Source organism: Pteropus medius, unplaced genomic scaffold (assembly GCF_902729225.1).
Source record: "Pteropus medius unplaced genomic scaffold, Ma_sr-lr_union100, whole genome shotgun sequence".
Classification (NCBI taxonomy): Eukaryota; Metazoa; Chordata; class Mammalia; order Chiroptera; family Pteropodidae; genus Pteropus; species Pteropus medius.
In genome coordinates this window covers 1,559,543-1,578,170 of record NW_024346062.1, presented here as the reverse complement: position 1 = coordinate 1,578,170, position 18,628 = coordinate 1,559,543, and the positions used below count along the sequence as shown (strand labels likewise).

Genomic DNA, 18,628 nt, shown 5'->3' with positions numbered 1-18,628 from the left:
AAAACAAATCCTTAGAATTAGATTGACAGTGTGGCCCTGTGTGGGGTGGTAAACACGGGGCCACACCTTCAACCTAATTTCTGGGATTGTTTTTCTGGATCAACACCAGGAAGCTGTTCCCCAGGATGTCCTTCTGCTGTCTTTGTTCTTGAAGCATCTCGGTCACATCGCTGCCTTTCTTGTCCTCAGTTCTTGGTAACTCCAGGCAGCTCCTTGCTGAGAGTTGTATGAAGAACTATGCTGTCTCAATTCTCAATTCTTTCCTTTTAAATTAAATGTATTGGGGTGACATTAGTTAATAACATATGCGTTTCAGGTGTACGATTTTATAATATATCATCTGTATATTGCATCAATTCTTTATGTCATTCAGATCATATCTCTGGTCCATATCTTTTTTATTTGTTTATTTTTCCTCCATCTCTTCTCTTCCATTGGGCAAAAGTTACTGGAAAAACTCTGACTGATTACATATTAGTAGTCCATGGAAGGTGTGGAGCAGTGTGTGTTTAATTAATTGTAAATCTGTTTTGAAAAAACCTTATTTAAAGTATAGAAGCTCCCCAAATGGTAAGCCTCAGTAATTGGGGGCCAAGGCATCAACATGCTTCCTTTTATAATCAAAACTAACAAAGATCCATTTTATGAATAAAAGCAATCTTTACAGAAGGCATCATGCTAATAGGATTTGAAAATGCGTGTCTGATGGAATGTTTCCCAGAGTTACTCAGTGACACCAGGATGCCTCACCAATTCAGGTGAGGCCTTCAGGCCAGCTCTGAAATTTAATGAAAGGAACTAGGATAATGACTTGGAAATATAAGCAAAATGTTGAAAATATAAAGGCCACTATTATCTACTCAATTGTACTATCACCTGCTAGAAGTTTCTTTACGTGGAGTCGTAACAGGAAGCTGTTGAGTCTTTAGGATATCCATGAAAAGGAAAGTCTACAAGTAAAAACTATGTCCATTTGCTGATGTGTGTATTGTTACCATGCAACCTGGGCAAATGACTTATTTGTAAAATGGAGATAACATCTCCAAAAAGTTATTATGGTTAGTAAATGAGCTAGTAATGTAAAGTATCCAGAAAGGGTTTACCATATGGAAAACACTAAAAAATTAAGTATGATAATCATAATCATTATTATGATTAATTATTTCCTTAAAATTCTATGCCCTGGTCTGAGAGGGAGACTGAAGTAACTTTATTCTTGAGCAAGCAGAGCAGAGGAACAGTTTCTGACACTCCTGACCTCTTGGTGTACAATAGGCTAATTTGCCTTTAGTATTGCTTAAAAAACTGTTTTTAATTCTACCTGCATTCTACCTCTCCCCTCAGAGGCAGCTCAGGGGCATAGGACAGGAGCTATTTATTATGATGCAGGCTTTTCCTTTGCATGGTGATGAATGTTTCTCTTGTTTTCATTTCCAATTGACTCTGTAAGCCTGTAAGCCTGAGATAGCTTTGTAAACTTTACTCGAGAATTTTCCTAATACGGTAAATCAGAAATGTGATTGGATGGTGCCAACCTGAAGTCCAGTGTTCAGCCAAAAAGAATTGCTTAATTTTACCTGATACTCTGCATCAGAGAATGTCACTATATAAACCATCATTACCACTGTATAAATCACTAGTACAAGGAAACTTGTCTACGAAACTGCACCCTTCATTTTAACTCCATTTCTATTAATCACTGCATTTTTTAAAAAATGGAACCCATTTCCAAACGATCGTTTTTATTGACTCTTCTCTTCAGTGTTTTCTAGGTGGTAATGGTAGATTTTAGATGATCCCTCCACATCTGTCTCTCTTCCTTTTGAACTTGGTAGGTAGGTGATCTAGCAGGGGTTGAAGTATAATCCCAGCTAGATTTAGGTTAACTTGATTGACATATAGAGGAGAGAATGCCAACAAACACCACCACCATAGGGTAAAATAGCAGAGAGCTTTCCATGGAGCTCATTGAAATAATATAGTTATATGATACTTAAGCATATGTTTCCACTTTATTTTAATCATGAAGTACATTAATAAGTGAGCAGTTATACTCAGAAATGTATAAATATGTTTGCATAGGACAGAATTTATTCTTCAATTTATGTTTTAATTGAAACAAATATATCGAGGATAAATACTTTGAATTGCTAAGCTAAATATTTTGACTTTTTATATTTTAAAGCTTCTCTAGTTCATATAACTAGAATTTGTGGCTTTACTGTATTTTCCTACAAAGTTCTGACATTGTTAATTCACATCTTCCTACTAGCACAAATAAATTAAGTCTCTAAATTATTAAAAGACCAACAAACAGCTCTAATGCCCATAGGCAAGATTTTTGGTTTGCAAACAGACACCCATTTGGGGTGCTATTATGTAAGTGTGGCCAATTTAGCTGTTACACCAAAATGTAACAACTAAACACAAGAGTGATATTTAGATGGTTAAATAAAAATAAACTTCAGCACATAAGAGCACATAATCTGGGTTCCCAGACTGACTCATAATTGATAATTCTGTGTCTAGCTCTGAACTTCATAATGACAGGAAATTCAGAACTTACTAGATTATGAAAAAAGGAGAAAAAGAAATGATTAAAAATTTAGAGTGAAACTCCTAAAGAAATAACTTAAAAAAGATTCCCTAATTATTCGAATGATTACTCAAAATTATTATGAAATAAACAAGCACATAGAACCCTTCCCCCTCAAACAATCCATTGGTGGGTCAGATGACATGACATCCCTAACAATTACTTATCATTTCAGATTCTAAAGTAACTTTATACAGTGAAAGAGTCTTGGATTTTTAAAATAAAGTCTTTCTGTAGCAAGAAAACCAATAAAATGTGCTGATTCCAGAGTCTCCCCGTGTGACCTTGGGCAGGGCTCTTTTTTCCTCTGGACTTCAGCTCCATATCTGTATACTGAAGAATATCCTGGGGGAGAATCAAGGGTCCTTTCAGCCACAAATTATCTAGTTCTATCTTTTGCAAAGGAAAAAATAACATTTGTTCCTACCAATAAGACAGTCCCCATGTACACTGTGCAGTAAGAAACCTCAGTTGTGAGAACCCCCACTACTTATGAGCCCTCTCCCGTTGGCTGTGGCACCTCCTGCTCTGGACCCTGGTGCCTTTGTGTCCTTTGTAAGAAAGGACCTTACTAACATATTCAAACTAAATTTTTAAAATAACAGAGAAAACTGAATGTGCTCTCTCTCTCAAAGTATATGCATTTTCAAATTATAAGTTAGCAGAACAATTTTATGCTTATGGAGTTTTAGGCATCAGCAATGTGGGGAGAGGAAAGCCTGGGGGTCAGGGACTGACCTACAGGGCTTTGGTCATGATTATAATGTGTTACATTGATCACATCAAAATGGGGGTCTCTTCCCTTGCCTGATCATTCATGTTCTACAGATAGGGTTAGTTCATTACTCTCTTTCTTATCCACATTGGTACATTTGACATATTTGGGTTATTTATTTTGTCCTTCAAATATTTTTTCCTGCCTATCTTTGTTTGTGGGCAAAATACTTTTTCAGGAATGGAGTTCTATTAAATTACAGAATTATCTTCAAAACTCTGGGGCAATGTAAAATTTTGTCTCATCTTCTCTTCCCCCAGTCAATTTTGTAATGACAAAAAATTTAAAGTTGTTATGACATACTTTAGACTTTGCCATTGGTATTGAAGTCTTCTATTTTATTTTAATATAAATGCTATTATCAATGTCAGATGTGGTATGTTTATATGTGTGGTGACGTTTTCAAGTGATTTTTTTTTTTTTTTTATTTAAGGATTTTGGGCTCGTGAAGTAGGTAAGATGATTGGACTAGAACATCCTCTCATTCCGGTTCAACATCAATATGTTGTTACATCTACTATCCCCGAAGTAAAAGCTTTGAAACGAGAACTGCCTGTGCTCCGTGACCTGGAAGGATCTTATTACCTCCGACAAGAAAGGGATGGGCTTTTGTTTGGTCCCTATGAAAGTCAGGAGAAAATGAAAGTTCAAGACTCATGGGTCACCAGTGGAGTCCCTCCAGGTGGGTTCAGCAAATGGAAGTGTGTGCAGGTCAGACATGTATATTTTATCCTCCCTGTGGTGAGAGGCTGGCTGTAGAGTAAGATGACACCATAGTACTAGCCTATCAGATCCCTGGAACATTGGTGGTGAGGGGTTTGAGGTAAGCTCTGTTCTTTTATGCCATTGAACAATCACAGCAGGGAGTAAAGAAAGAGAGGAGGCAGTCGATGGTGGAGAAGCTAAAGAAATATGCTCTCTATTGCTGTGGAAGGCTCCAGGTGATTTTTACCTGCTCACACCAACCCCCTGCCTCCCTGCTCTTTCCTTCCTCCCCTGCCTGCTGGGTCTAATTTGGATGTAGCTGCTATTGTGTTTGGACAGTTGGAAACATGACAGATATCAGTGACAAGTTATCTAGCCTTCTAAGAATGAAAGCCTCAGAGTCTATCCTAGAGCAAGATAGGTTGCAACTGCATACTGAAGCCCTCCCCTACTACATAAGTGGATGTGGAAAAGGTTCAAGCCTCTATGCTAAAGCAGGAGGTACTACAGTTTCTCTTTCAAGTTCCGTAAGGGAGAAGGACCTGTGTTTTTGATGAAACATTTCTACAGAGCCAGATTAAAGACTGGGTCACTTAAGGAGATACCTCAGGTTTTAATCTCTAAATGGAGCTAAAATGTCATTGGGACACTGAACTGTTATAGAGAATGCAAACAAATGGAGGCGACTGTACTTTCCGGAATGATACTTTGATGAGCAATTGGGGCTAGGGAATGAATCCCTCCCTCCCATTCCTCATAGAATGCACATACCCATGTCTCCACAAATGATTACTAAAGCACCTTCCATAGAAATTGAGCCAGTTAGCTGAAGACTTTAGTTTTGCTGAGTAGGCTCTGTGCATTTGGGCCTGAGCAGAAGAATAGCTCCTAATCATAGGAGGGCTGACTTGTCCCCTGGCAGCCTCCCTCTTCGCTCTTCCTCCATGCCGGCAGCCTTTCCTCCAAGTAAATGTTGAACAAATATTTTAATAATTTCATTCAGAGGGAGAGCCAGATTATTGGCTGGCCCTGAGCAACCACATGTCTGCATCCAGTCCTGACGATCTGCAGGCCTCCACACCACTGACCCAACCTGCAGTCCATGGGAGGGACAACAAGAAACTAACAGGCTGCCGTGTGGGAAAATCACTAGTATTGGTGGACGCAGTCTTTTAGAAGCTCATCTGTGGCCCTGCCTTCAATCACAGTGCCTTTTGGGACTGAGAGGATGATTGCACTCCAGGGCCCTGGCTCTTTCCACAGAATTCTAGCCCTCTGAATGTGTGTGGGAGCAAGCTTGGAGAAGGAGGCCTCTGTGCCATTCCTTCCCTGCTGAGAGTTAAAAGGGATTGAAAGCCATCTCCCAGAGCCTAGCATAGTTTCCACTTATCCCCAGTGTCTTGACATGACTTTGTAAATTCCCATTTGCTCTCACCTGGGAGGCCAAAGCAGATTTGTGGTTATTTAAAGGATAAAAGATCTCTCTTGCCAGCACCGAGCTGATCGAGAAAGGAAGGTTTGATGGTGATGCCCAGTTGGAAGAATGCACAAGAGGCAGACATGAGAATGAAACAGCAGGCACCAACGGTATTGTGTGGAGCACACTTCTGTTGGCAGGGAGTGCGATATTGCACGCACTTCTTCCGCTCCCCTTTTTATGCTCTCCTGTTCTCCAGGGGACCGCATGGCTCCACACATAGCAGAGTACAATAGTGGCTTTCAGCCTCACATGCGTGATACAATAAGCTGAAGTATGTTTACATATTTTAGGCACAGACACCCTACTACACTAATGTAACATTCTAAATCCGGGGTCCTATTCCAAGCTAAGAGCCTGGATCACAGCCAGGCCTGGGACCCACATCTCTTGATAAACGGAATAATTGTTGTTTGTTTTTGTAACTGGAAACTGTTAATATGTATAAGTTAAAAATTTCTATTAATTAAAAAGGTTAACTTTCATGATTTTATTGTTTCAAGAAATAACATTATTGTTCTTAGTAATATAGTGACTTAAAGAAGAAAAGAAGTAGCTTATTAACAGGCCATCTTTACATGTAAGCTGATTCAGAGATTTAAATCACTTTAGAGTACTTGTCAGTGCAAATGTGGCATCCTGATCACAGTGGCATGACCTTTCAGATTTTGGAAAGGAACTCTTTGAGTCTGATCTAGACCGAATCATGGAACATGTCGAAGCTGCCATGGAAATGGTTCCAGTCTTGAAAAAGGCTGACATCATCAATGTTGTCAATGGTCCTATTACCTATTCTCCTGACATACTGCCTATGGTGGGGCCCCATCAGGGGGTCAGAAACTACTGGGTGGCTATAGGCTTTGGGTGAGTATCTCCATATAATTCAACATTTATCATTGAATCATGTATTTTAGATAAGCCTTGTCTCATAATCTCAGGCCAAAAATGAAAAATGGGGGAGGTGCAGAGAGTTTCCTCCCTTTCATGATCAATGAAATGGGAAGAATAAAAAGTTTCAGCCTTAAGACCCTGACTATATAATGGTTTAATCACTTGTATAGATTTAAAAGACTTGCACATGGAAGGGCAATAATTTGCTGGAATTTTCTCTTTGTATATTTCCTGCCATTTCTATTATTTATGCTTCTTTTCATTCTGTGTATATTCATTTAAGTCAATTTGCCCCAATGTTTCCATAACACAGATAATTTAAAATATCAAATATATAACATATCTGATACAGTTCTTGCCATAATTCATGTTTGTCTAACATGATTTATTTCTTTATAATTCCTCAAGTTGCTTACTATTTATGATTTCATCACTCATTTGATGTTTCATCTCTATTTTTGCCATTTATTTGGTGATTATTAATATCATGCTCCATTTACTGTCATATTATAACTTCTAATATTCTACTTTTCTTCCCCATTTTATCTAGCTATTTATTTAATCAATATTTAATGATTGCTATCTCTGTGCCAGGTCTATAGCTAGGCACTGGGCTACAGCTGAGAACAAGGTGGTGAAATCTGACCAGAGGCACAAGGCTTATTGGGGTGCTGTTCTGCCAAAAGTAGAGAGGCTGGGGTCTGAACTAGGAAAATAGCAGTGAAGACTAAGAGATAAAATTATTAAATTTTATGACAGGAGATAAAATTATTAAATTTGCTAATCAATTGCATTACATCTTGAGGGAGAGAAAAAAATAGCAAATGATGGCAACCTTTTTAAGTTGCCCCTTGGTTGGATGCTGGAACCCTGGGGAGAAAAAACCTGAAAAATGAGTACTATTTTTGACAGGTTGGATTTGAAGTGTTAAGTTTAGATCTGTGGGACATCCAAAGGGAGAAAACCAGATGGAGATAGGGGACTGGCTGGTATAATGTAACTGAGGGCTTAGGTAATCACTGTAGAGTCCATATGTAAGCATGCGTGTATGGGAGTGATTCTCTAGCACATCACTTGTATATCTTTGGAGAAATGTCTGTTTGTATCTTTTGCCCATTTAAAAAATTGGATTATTCATCTTTTTATTGTTAAGTTTTAGGAGGTATTTATATATTCTAGATACAAGACTCTCATCAGATACACGATTTGCAAAATTTTTCTCCCATTCTGTGAGTTTTTTCACTTTCTTAATAGTGTCCACTGAATCACAAAGTTTCTAATTGTGAAGAAGTCTGGAATGTTTATTATCCTTTTTTAAAATTAAATTTATTGGGGGTAACATTGGTTAATAACCTTATATAAATTTTAGATGTGCAACTTTATAATATGACATTCATGTACTGTACAGTGTGCGCACCACCCAAAGTCTAGTTTCCATTTGTTATCATGTATTTGCCCTCTTTCACGCTCTTCATCCTCCCATTCCCTTCCCCTTTGGCAACCAACATTCTGTTGTCTGTATCTATAATTTTGTTTGTTTGTTTGTTTGTTGCCTTTTGTTTTATATCCCATATATGAATGAAATCATATAATTCTTATCTGGAGCTTCCTCCAAAAATTAAGAATAGAGCTATCATACAACCCAGGAATCTTTCTTCAGGGTATCTAACTGAAAAATTTGAAAGTACTTATTCATAAAGATATATGTACCCCTATGTTTATTGAAGCATTATTCACAATAGCTAAGATATTTTTAATTGGTAGTGTGATGAATGCCCACATTGGCTGCCCCTCCCAAACTGTCTATGTATATGCCAGTGCTAATTTACTTTACTCACAGATTATCTCAGACAAAGCTGTTTTACTTTTGTTTTGTCACAATTCTAACGAGATCTTCTGCTTCTAACATGATGCCCCCAAAATGTTTAATGAATTGCATTGAATTGAATCCAGTTTTTTTTTTTTGTCTTAGAACAGATTATAAGCAGCAAATTTAAATAGGGGAGAGTGCTTTAAGTTGTAACATCTAACAGTATAACAGAGTATAAAAAGCAGACACAAACACTCAAAAAACGTGAGCCATTTAAAAGAAACAGGTTCTTAATGCTAAAGCTACAGGAAGAATCTAACTCTCCTCTACTCATCAAATTTACTTCCAGTTCTACTTCACATATTACTTCTTTACGAAGATCTTATCAATTGAGCATAGGCACACTCTGTTGTCAGTTATACAAGGGCCCAATAGCCACCATGTATTGCTTCCCTACTATGTGCTTTTAAATTCCATGTCAATTAATCCTCCACCAGCACCACGAAGAAAGTGTGCGCAGGAGAAGACTAAGCTCAAGATGGTCACACAGCTTTCCCAAGGTCACACAACTAATAGTCGCAGAACAAAAATCATACCCAGATCTCCTTATTCTACTATTTTTTATTTTTAACTACTAAACTAGGGGCTCTCAATAGAAGTTTCATAACACTCAGTTGTGTGGCTTTTTACATATAACTTGTTAATGGTTAGAGAGTTGAAGTTTGTAGAAGATTTACTTTTTAAAAATAAATTAGATTTATTCAGGATTGTTCTCAAATAACAGCACTCTGCCCCTTTTGTTTGCTTATGTGCATTGTTGAGAGGGAAAGGACATGGTGTAGCAGTGAGGTGACAGGGAACCAAAGCACAACCCTGGCTAAGCACAAAATGTCTGCTGAGGATGTGAATTATGTCATGTGTGTCTTAGCCGAAAAAAGAGATTTAGAACATTAAAGAAGTCCAATAAAGGAGTGTACACTGGGGTCAGATGACTGAGCTTTTTATCTCGAATCTGCTCTTTATTGCTGTATGGCCTTATTTAACCCCTGTGTGCCAGTTGATTTTCTCATTGGTAAAATGGAGATGCTAAAGAATGAAACTGGTACATGTTAGATGGAAACAATGCCTTGTAAATGGTAAGCACTCTCAATAAATAGTAGTAAAACTTTATACAGTTTCAAGTCTTGGAAATGAGCATCCCTAGCTCTCAAAAATGGCAACTATTGTATATCATACACTGGGCATGGCTAAGTGAATAAACATTTAAAGCATATATTTCATAATTATTTTAAGCATATGTGTAATAATTTTCTTGCTTTCTTGAAACATAGCGAGATGGTGGGTAATTTGGATGATCCATGTCTCTTTTTTAAAAAACTATCCAGAGAAGTGTCAATTGTTGCCTTTTTATTCTGCTCAAGAAATAGCCTTATAACAAATTAGGCATTTATTTTTATAAAATAGCAAAACTAGTTAACATTTCCAGTCTTTGCTAAGGTCCTCCCAAGCACTTAGAACCCATGATTCTTGCTGTTAAGTTGCTCTCATTTCGGGTACTGGAATTTCTTGCATTTTGAGGTCTGCTCATGTAGCTCCTTTTCTTGGTCATCTTTTCATGATTTCCTACTCATCCAATTCCTCTGAAGCGTCTCTTAACTTAAACCATAGATAAACCCACAGTAAAGTCCTTCATTAGACAAGAGTGAGTAGAACAGCACATGGCCAAAGTTAAATTGTGATCCCTCCATCTATATCAAATTCTTTACCACAATCATGTTCTTGGTTTTAAAGCATCTTCATGTAGAAATAGAAAACAAACCCACCTTTTCCACCAAGTGACTCATTAGTTACAAAATACAGTGGGCAGTGTTCTTTTCTGCGTCCTCCCCACAAGTCCCTGAGTGAGTCCCTGAATACTTCTAAAATAATGGCCCAAGATCCTTGCACAGAAATCATTGCCCGAGGGTGCCTGAACTAAATTTCATCTGAGAAGAGATGGGCATGCCACTCTACAGTGTACATGTTTCTCCTACAAGGTTCCTATCTGTCAGAATAATCACAGCTCAAGAGGGTTGATAAAGTATCAACCATATCTGCCCGTTGCTTCCTTTCTCCATTTTCCTAAAGCGAGCATTCTTACTAGCCAAGAGTTGTAGGCCATTCTGCAGGTATTATATATCTCTTGAAACCATGGAAACAAACTAGCTATCAAGTCAGGCACATTTAATATAGATGCCTAAATGTGTACATTTTTTTGAGGAACAAAAATCATAGCATAAAGATTATGTTGATTGTGTGTTCTGAATTGCACAAAACGCCCCAACTTTGAGGCCCTATAAAATATTTGGACATGTTTCATTGTTTGTAAATAGCATATGTAAGTAATAGGGTATTTATCTCTGTATTTGAAAGATATGGCATCATCCACGCTGGTGGGGTAGGGAAATATCTCAGTGACTGGATCCTGCATGGAGAACCTCCTTTTGATCTGATAGAATTGGATCCCAATCGCTATGGCAAATGGACAACAACTCAGTACACTGAGGCGAAAGCAAGAGAGTCATACGGATTCAACAATATTGGTAAAGTGCAAATTTGCTGTTGTGTACAGAGTATATACAGAATTGACTTGCAGTGCCTCTGACTTTAGATGCTTTTTATTCTATATTGTGGTGGGAGTGGTTAGAGAATCTAAAAAGCATGTGCCTTTAAGACACAACAAGGAATCTGTATTAATATATATATTTAATCTGTGAAGTACATCAGTGATTTTGTTTTAAATCTATTCGTATCTTTACCCTTTGATGATCAATATAAATGACATCTTGAGTGTTTTACATAAATCTAACACTCATATATGCTTTTGGATTTTAAGTGCTGTACTTTCCACTTTCTGAATCACTTCAAACTATTTTATAATTTTGGTTATATGCTATTTAGAGTGCTGGTTTTCCTATTTCAGTTGGTTATCCTAAAGAAGAACGGTTTGCCGGGAGGCCAACTCAGCGAGTCAGTGGGCTTTATAAAACCCTAGAGTCTAAATGTTCCATGGGGTTCCATGCGGGCTGGGAGCAGCCACACTGGTTCTACAAACCGGGCCAGGACACTCGCTACAGGTAAGTGAATGACAATCTGCCTGTGGTTCTGACTACAGAATGAAACTTTGGAGGTGGAATAGAGGGACATCAGAGAAGAGCCATTTCCCCTCCCACCTCATCCCTCTACCCATTCGAAAAAGCATTAAGCCCTTTCCTACAAAAATTATTTTCTGGCAGTGGAGGCATTGGTCTATTCCACATGACATTGGTTCCTATCTAGAACCCATGTGACCTCGAAAGTCCAACAGCCAGACCAGGTGAAGCCTCACTTTAGCATTTTCCAAGAGCTCAGAGGAAACTTCCCAACACCTCCAAATTTCCATATGCCTTCAGGTGGCTCCTAAAGGTTTGTCCTGGTTTAAGATGCCTGGTCGAATCACTTAGTATGGAAATATGGATTTTCTATTTATCAAGGAATAGCTCAAGGCAACTATTTTGTGTCACTGGGTCATGAAAATTATATGCACTATTGATAAATTAGGGGAAAGATAATCTAAAAAAAATTTTTTTAATTTTTCAATTGGGAAAAGAGAATTTACTTGGTATTTTAGGTTAAGCTAAAACAAAGTATGTCACTAAAATGATTCTCTGAATTCCTCTAAAGTCTTGCCATTGTTTTACTTGGATTACATGCCATTGTTGTATTTGGGAGTAATAGTGATTATATTTTTTTCTCATGAGAATCCATAAACCAAGAGAAAACAAATAGCAAATCAAGAAATTAAGTTACCATTTTTTTAACCTGTCATTTTGCTTATTTAGAATAGGTTTTGGTGTCTATTTTATGACCAGACCTAAATGGTGCAAGGCATAGTAGAGGGCCAGTTGTTGAATAATGAATTTGGGCTCTGTAGAAAGCCAGTCTAGATAGCTGGGGGCAAAACACTGGTTTTGTTTTTCCTAAGAGATTCAGATAAATGCCAGATTTATTCTTCACCTTATGCTGTTTGGATCTGTCCTGTTTCTTCTACTATTTTAATAATTAAGCTACTGAAAACTCATTTTGCAGACTTAGCATTCTGCTCTGAAGTGAAAATATCACATTAGAAGTCCATTTCATAAAGTAGAATGGACCCTGCATAATGAATCAGGGGACCTTCTTTCCAGGCTCTGTCATTAAATAATGCAAAGGCTTTGGAAGTCACTTTGTGCTTTTTCTCTAAAAATGAAGATGTTGGATCAGATCCATGCTTAGTCCAGACATGGACTAATAGCATGAGCATTACCTGGGAGCCTGCTAGAATGCAGAATAGAGGCCCCCACCCCAGACCTGCTGCATCAGATTCTGCATTTTAACAAGTGCAAGTGATTTGTATTTGCATTGATGTTTGAGAATCACTGGACAAGATAGCTCAACCCTCATATAGTCTGATCCAATTAGGTTAAAAAGTTAGTATTTTTTAAATGCTCTCTAGGTGACTCTAATATACAACCAAGATTGAAAATCACAGGACGGGTTGACTTCTAAGCTTTCTTCCAGATCTGAGAGCCCACGTACCCTACCTTATTTTTTAGTTAATTAATACTTCATTCATTATAAAATGTGTTATAGGGATAGATGAGTAACTTAAAAAGTCAGATTCCAATGTATACATATGATTTGCAGAACAGAATTTTAGGTTGCATTTTTTTTTTTCCAAATGGGATTTGCTAGATTAATAGGGCTTGTTAAAATATACTTATTCTGTAATTTTCTGAACACTAATGACAATTGTTTTTTGACAAACATTGTGTTTCAGGCCAAGTTTTCGCCGCACAAACTGGTTTGAGCCTGTGGGCTCTGAGTATAAACAGGTTATGCAAAGAGTAGGGGTGATTGACCTGTCACCATTTGGGAAGTTTAACATCAAAGGTCAAGACTCTATTAGATTGTTGGACCATCTCTTTGCAAATGTCATTCCAAAGGTAAATAACCTTTTAAGGGTACAAGGTTCAAGATTCTGGCCTGCTTAACTCTCTACTCTCTCGTTTTTTTTTAAAAAAACAAAAACAATAGGTTGCTTTAGTTCACAGAAAGATTTCTGTATGAACCCTAGAACTCTTCAACTGACCACGACGATTCTAGCTAATTTTTCAATTTATGTTTTTGTTTAATGAATTGTCACCCAAGGACCTTATAACTTTGCTTAATTGTGCCAATAGGAACTGCAAAATTGACTGAAGTGTAGTTTCTATGACAAATAATTATAATGATTATTTAAACTGAGAACTTCAAAATTAACCTTGAGCATAGAGTTCACACCATTGGTATAAATAATAAGATTCATACTTTTTTTATTGTTGACATTTTTATTTCCATGTTGTATTAAGAGGATTAATAAGAATTTTATTTCATCTTGAGATGATTTTAAGTTCTTTCGTGTAGGTGGGTTTTACAAATATAAGTCACATGTTAACACCAAAAGGTCGAGTGTATGCTGAGTTGACTGTTTCTCATCAGTTTCCTGGGGAGTTTCTGTTAATAACTGGTTCTGGATCAGAACTTCATGATCTTAGGTAAGTATACCTAGTAAGAAAATTTTATATGGATTATATATTGACTCAATCTTAAATTGAGTTTTTTCTTTTACCAATAGTTGAAAGTACCACTTTAATTCTTAAATCTTATTGTTTAGAATAAACTCATGTCTTTACAGGAAATTATTTAAAGTAAGGAACCCTGTCCCCACTCTTCTCCAAAAGATAATCCATCTGTAGGGTTTACTGATTTTAATAGTATTAACTCTTATTCATTAGGCACCAGCAATGTGTCAGAACTCTTCTTACATATTATCTCAATTAATTCTCTTAGTAGATATATCTTCACAGTATATATTGTTCCCATTTTCAGATGAGGAAACTGAAGTTTGAGTTAAAGGAACTTGCTCAAGTCAGTCTTTCTGATTCTGATGCCCATATTCAGTCCACTTCAGTAAGCTGCCCCTCTGGGTTATCTTCTCCCTTTTTCATGCTTTATGCTCTCTGGTCCACAGCTGGCGTTGGCCTGCCAAGTCAATCTTTCACATGAATATTTAGTCTACTATAAAATCTGTAGTCTTTAGTCTAGTATCCCAGAAATATTTGGAATATTATTTTTAATAAATGTCTTACTCTGACAGATTCTCACTGTAGTTATAAAATGCTGCAAATTATATCATCCAATCCAAGATATATTAGGGGCCATCTTAGCTTAGCTTTGTGTAAATCCAGATGATCATTTTATTATAGATTTTGGTAGCTCTAGGGACCTCTCTCTCTCTCTCTCTCTCTATATATATATATATAGATATATATATATATGTATGTATATATATGTATATGTATGTATATATACATATACATATATATACCTCCATAACAGGGTTTCAATAACTCATCAAGATCTAGAAATCAGTAACTCATGAGTTTCAATAACTCATCAAGATCTAGAAACCAGTCTTTAGAGTTTTTATCTTTTCTTTGTAATTGTCAAAGCAATTCTGTGTCTGGTGGCAGGCACATTATTAACTTTTAGCAGCACAAGCATCCATCCTGTGTACAGGTATTAGAGAGAATTTGGGTTTAAATTAATTTTTGAAGATTGAGTAATTAGTTTAAATGTAATAGAGCTGTCACTATTTAAAATAATTCTGTGGCAGCACTCATTTAAATGAAGGATCCTCTGTACTGTGAAAAATTACTCCCAAATTTATAAGTGGGTAAAATTACCCCCAAATTTATAGAGAATCACTTAACATCTCTGGGACTCAGTTTCTTCAACTTTAACAATTAGGTGATTTTAAGAAATGACACTCTGGGGACTTTCTGGTAATTCTAGACACAGAGCATTTCTCCAGAGAAATATATGTTACCAACATACATTATTCAAGCAATATTTAATTTAATATTTATGACTCAAATGCAGATGGATTGAAGAAGAGGCAGCCAAAGGTGGATATAATGTTGAAATAAAAAACATAACTGATGAGCTTGGAGTCCTCGGAGTTGCAGGGCCACATGCAAGAAAGGTCCTTCAGAAACTGACCTCTGAAGATCTTAGTCATGATGTTTTCAAGTTTCTTCAAACCAAGACTTTAAAGATTTCCCATATTCCTGTCACTGCCATTAGGATATCTTACACTGGTAAGAATTGGAAAATAACCTAGAGTTAGTCTCTAAAATTTAAAAGAAGCTACCAAAAATGTGCATGTGTACACACACACACACACACACACACACACACACACACACTCACTCACTCACTCACTCACTTTTGTTAGTATAGTTTGGAGGAAGATTTCTCCCGCCAAACTTGTATGACAATTCTTTCTGTTTTGTCTGGGAGAGAGTCATTCTACAGATTTCCAATTGTTGTTCCAGTCCTACATCTGCCTACCATTTGGAAGAGTAGAGAAGAAAATGGGAAGATGATGGCTGCTGGAATAGTTGGAAAGGTTGCCGGAATATTTAGGCCAGCTGACTCTATCTAGGAACATTCAAGATGGTCTCCCCTAGATTGTCTCCCATAGAGTGGCCAAATGAGGAAGAAGAGGGGACTAGGGAGCATCAGAGACTATGGCTATCCCACAGTGGAGACCATATGAATTAATGTCAGTTGTCTCTATTTTTAAGCCTCATGATTTTGGGTCAATAAGTTAGAGGTTGAATTGTTTAAACCTGAACCCCTTATCTTGATAAACTATGCCATGCTAAGTACTCATCATTATAAAGCTGAGGTCAAGGGTCAAGGTTAACTCCTACATTATAGTCTTTCTACTCACAAGAAGAGGTGTCCTAGATACCACCCTCTGTCTGAGAGACAGGATTAGGAACTAATGCGTCTGTGATAGGGCGGGCTCCTTTGAAGTGGGGTTTTATTGCAACTTTTTGTGAACTGTCTTTTAAAACTCAACAATGATAATGTTGCATAAATTTATGTGTTTTAGCTAATGCCTGTTAGACCTTGGGATCATTATTCTTACTCTGGTGTGGCATCTGTGGGTTTATTTCAGGTGAGCTGGGTTGGGAGCTGTACCACAGACGAGAAGATTCGGCGGCACTTTATAACGTTATCATGAATGCAGGCCAGGAGGAGGGAATTGACAATTTTGGAACATATGCCATGAATGCATTAAGACTGGAGAAGGCTTTCAGAGCCTGGGGGTCAGAGGTTTGAAATGCCAGCATCTTCATTAAAATTTCGTTTATTGTTTCTGATGTTTATACAAGGGCTAGTTTTAACTGCTTTAACATTGGCTCTGGCTATAAGAGAAATTATATATTATTAGATAACTTTACTTAATTAGGGGAAAAGATTTTTCATTTCGATTTTCCAGTTTAAAGTTCAGTGGAATTATGACTTACCGTTTATTCTGCCTGATTCCTCTTCCTTGGCAGACAGCCCTGATCATCTGTCTTTGACTATGTATGGGGCTTGGCTGCTCCAAGGAAGCCAGCCTACCCCACAAAATTTTAGGACCACCTTTCAAATTCTTCCTCCTCCTCTGTCATGTTGCCAATTCTCATTTTCTTCTTATCATGTTCCTTTTGGGGAAATAATGACAAAGGTGTCTTTCTGAGGAGCAGAGTTGATGGTCTAGGATGTGTTGCTCTAGCCTACTCTTGTCATTAATGATGAGACCTAAGGATTTCTATTTGTAGAGTTACACATCATTTTCATATACGTGATTTCATTTACCTTCTTTACTCTCCTGAAGAAGGTATTATTGGTGATCTTGGACACGGGGTTGAGAGTCGAGGTATTTAAATTGTCCCTACTCTACATGTAATCACAGAAACAGTAAAACCTTGCTCTGGATTACATGGAAGTGACCAAATTATGGTTCAAACTGTATTCTCCTATTTTATCTCTAATATGGCAGGCTATCTCAGGACCCCTTAATTTTTTCAGCTCCACTGTCTGTTTCCTTAGAAGACAGTGAGGTTTTAGGCCTGAGAGGTGAGATAAAGGATTGTGGTAAGGGATGTACTTCAGAGTGGGGTCTCTTGGGTTTGAATTTATCCTGCACCACATACTAACTATGTAGACTTAATCCTCTAGACCCTCTGTGTACTTTTCTATAAAATAGAGAGAATTTTTATCCTATAGTTATCATATATATTAGATAGTCTATAAGGTGCCTAGCACGTAATAGAATGAATTTAACTGGAGAGCAAAGAGGGTTTGAAAGGGCAAGCAGGGACCTTCAAGCATTTAGACTATGGGCAGAAGCAAGTGAGCATTGAGGTGGAGAGGGAAGCCACCTGGAGCCACCTCAAGAACAAGGGCCCTGGGGCAAGTTGTCATTTTATAGGAGCGGTGCTCTATTAAGGGATTCTCAGCCTATAACAAGGGCCTTAGATGAGGTTGCAGCAGGGAGAGAAACAGCTCTGTCCCCACACTCCCCAAGGAATGGAGCAGCAGAAGCAGCCTTTAGAGTTAGGCATTCCTCTGCTCTCCTGCTTTTCATTTTCTCTTGCCTCCTCTCCGGGAGCCCCCTTAAGAGCTTTTCCCATCTCAGGCTCCTCCGATTTCCCAGCAGTGCCAGTGCGCCCCCTAGTGTTATTACAGCAATCAATCTTTTGTGCTTTGTTTTAATTTTTTTTTTTTTCTGGAGATATTCTGAAATTTTGAGCAGATAATAAAGTAATTTTAGAGTTGCTTAAATTGCTTAGGAAATCAAGACCAAATTTTATATCACGTACAACAAGTTTATATTATTCGTCTGGTTTATACGAGTGCTGTGTTGTCTTTTTTAAAAAGTTGGCCTTTTTATGGGGTTTAGACCGGTTCTCTTGAAGCAAAAGAAACTAATAAACAAAGCCATTAACTTCAAGTCTAGTCTCAAGTAGTAGCTTTAGCTCCGACTTGAAGTATATTGTAATAATTCAGCTGTATCTGAAAAGATTGAGATTCAACCTCTTTTTCCCTTTTCTTGAACTCTGTAGAAGCCATTTCCCTACCATCTGCTTTCTCCTCTATTTATCCTGATTCCTGGCTAATTGTAGGATAAGTAAATTATATCATAATTGTTCAACATCTAATTATGTAAAATTATGGAAGAAATATTATGTTGTAGTTTTCCTCAGATATTTATTATAATAAAAAATCCATGGAAACAAACTGTGAATTTTAGTTCCTAGTTTGCTGTTCAAATGACAGTATTTGCTGAAAGGCAACATTTGAATTTTAGGTTTTAAAAAATTGCTTTAGAGACCAGTTAATAATTTTTCTTTTTCAGAATCTATATTCAATATAAAAAAGTATTCTCTTTCCTAAAAAAATAACATGAAAGTGATGTTACTGAAACGATTTGCA

General features: G+C 37.3%; 1 protein-coding gene across 1 annotated transcript in view; it reads left to right on the top strand.

Moving 5' to 3' along the window:
- Positions 1-18,628, top strand: part of DMGDH (dimethylglycine dehydrogenase) — a 57,153-nt gene that overhangs the window by 14,653 nt on the left and 23,872 nt on the right. Inside the window, exons 6-13 of the mRNA XM_039874896.1 lie at positions 3,805-4,053; positions 6,219-6,417; positions 10,667-10,836; positions 11,217-11,370; positions 13,092-13,257; positions 13,718-13,848; positions 15,236-15,453; positions 16,323-16,480. Coding sequence (XP_039730830.1) covers positions 3,805-4,053; positions 6,219-6,417; positions 10,667-10,836; positions 11,217-11,370; positions 13,092-13,257; positions 13,718-13,848; positions 15,236-15,453; positions 16,323-16,480 — 1,445 coding nt within the window. The remainder of the gene's footprint in view (positions 1-3,804; positions 4,054-6,218; positions 6,418-10,666; positions 10,837-11,216; positions 11,371-13,091; positions 13,258-13,717; positions 13,849-15,235; positions 15,454-16,322; positions 16,481-18,628) is intronic.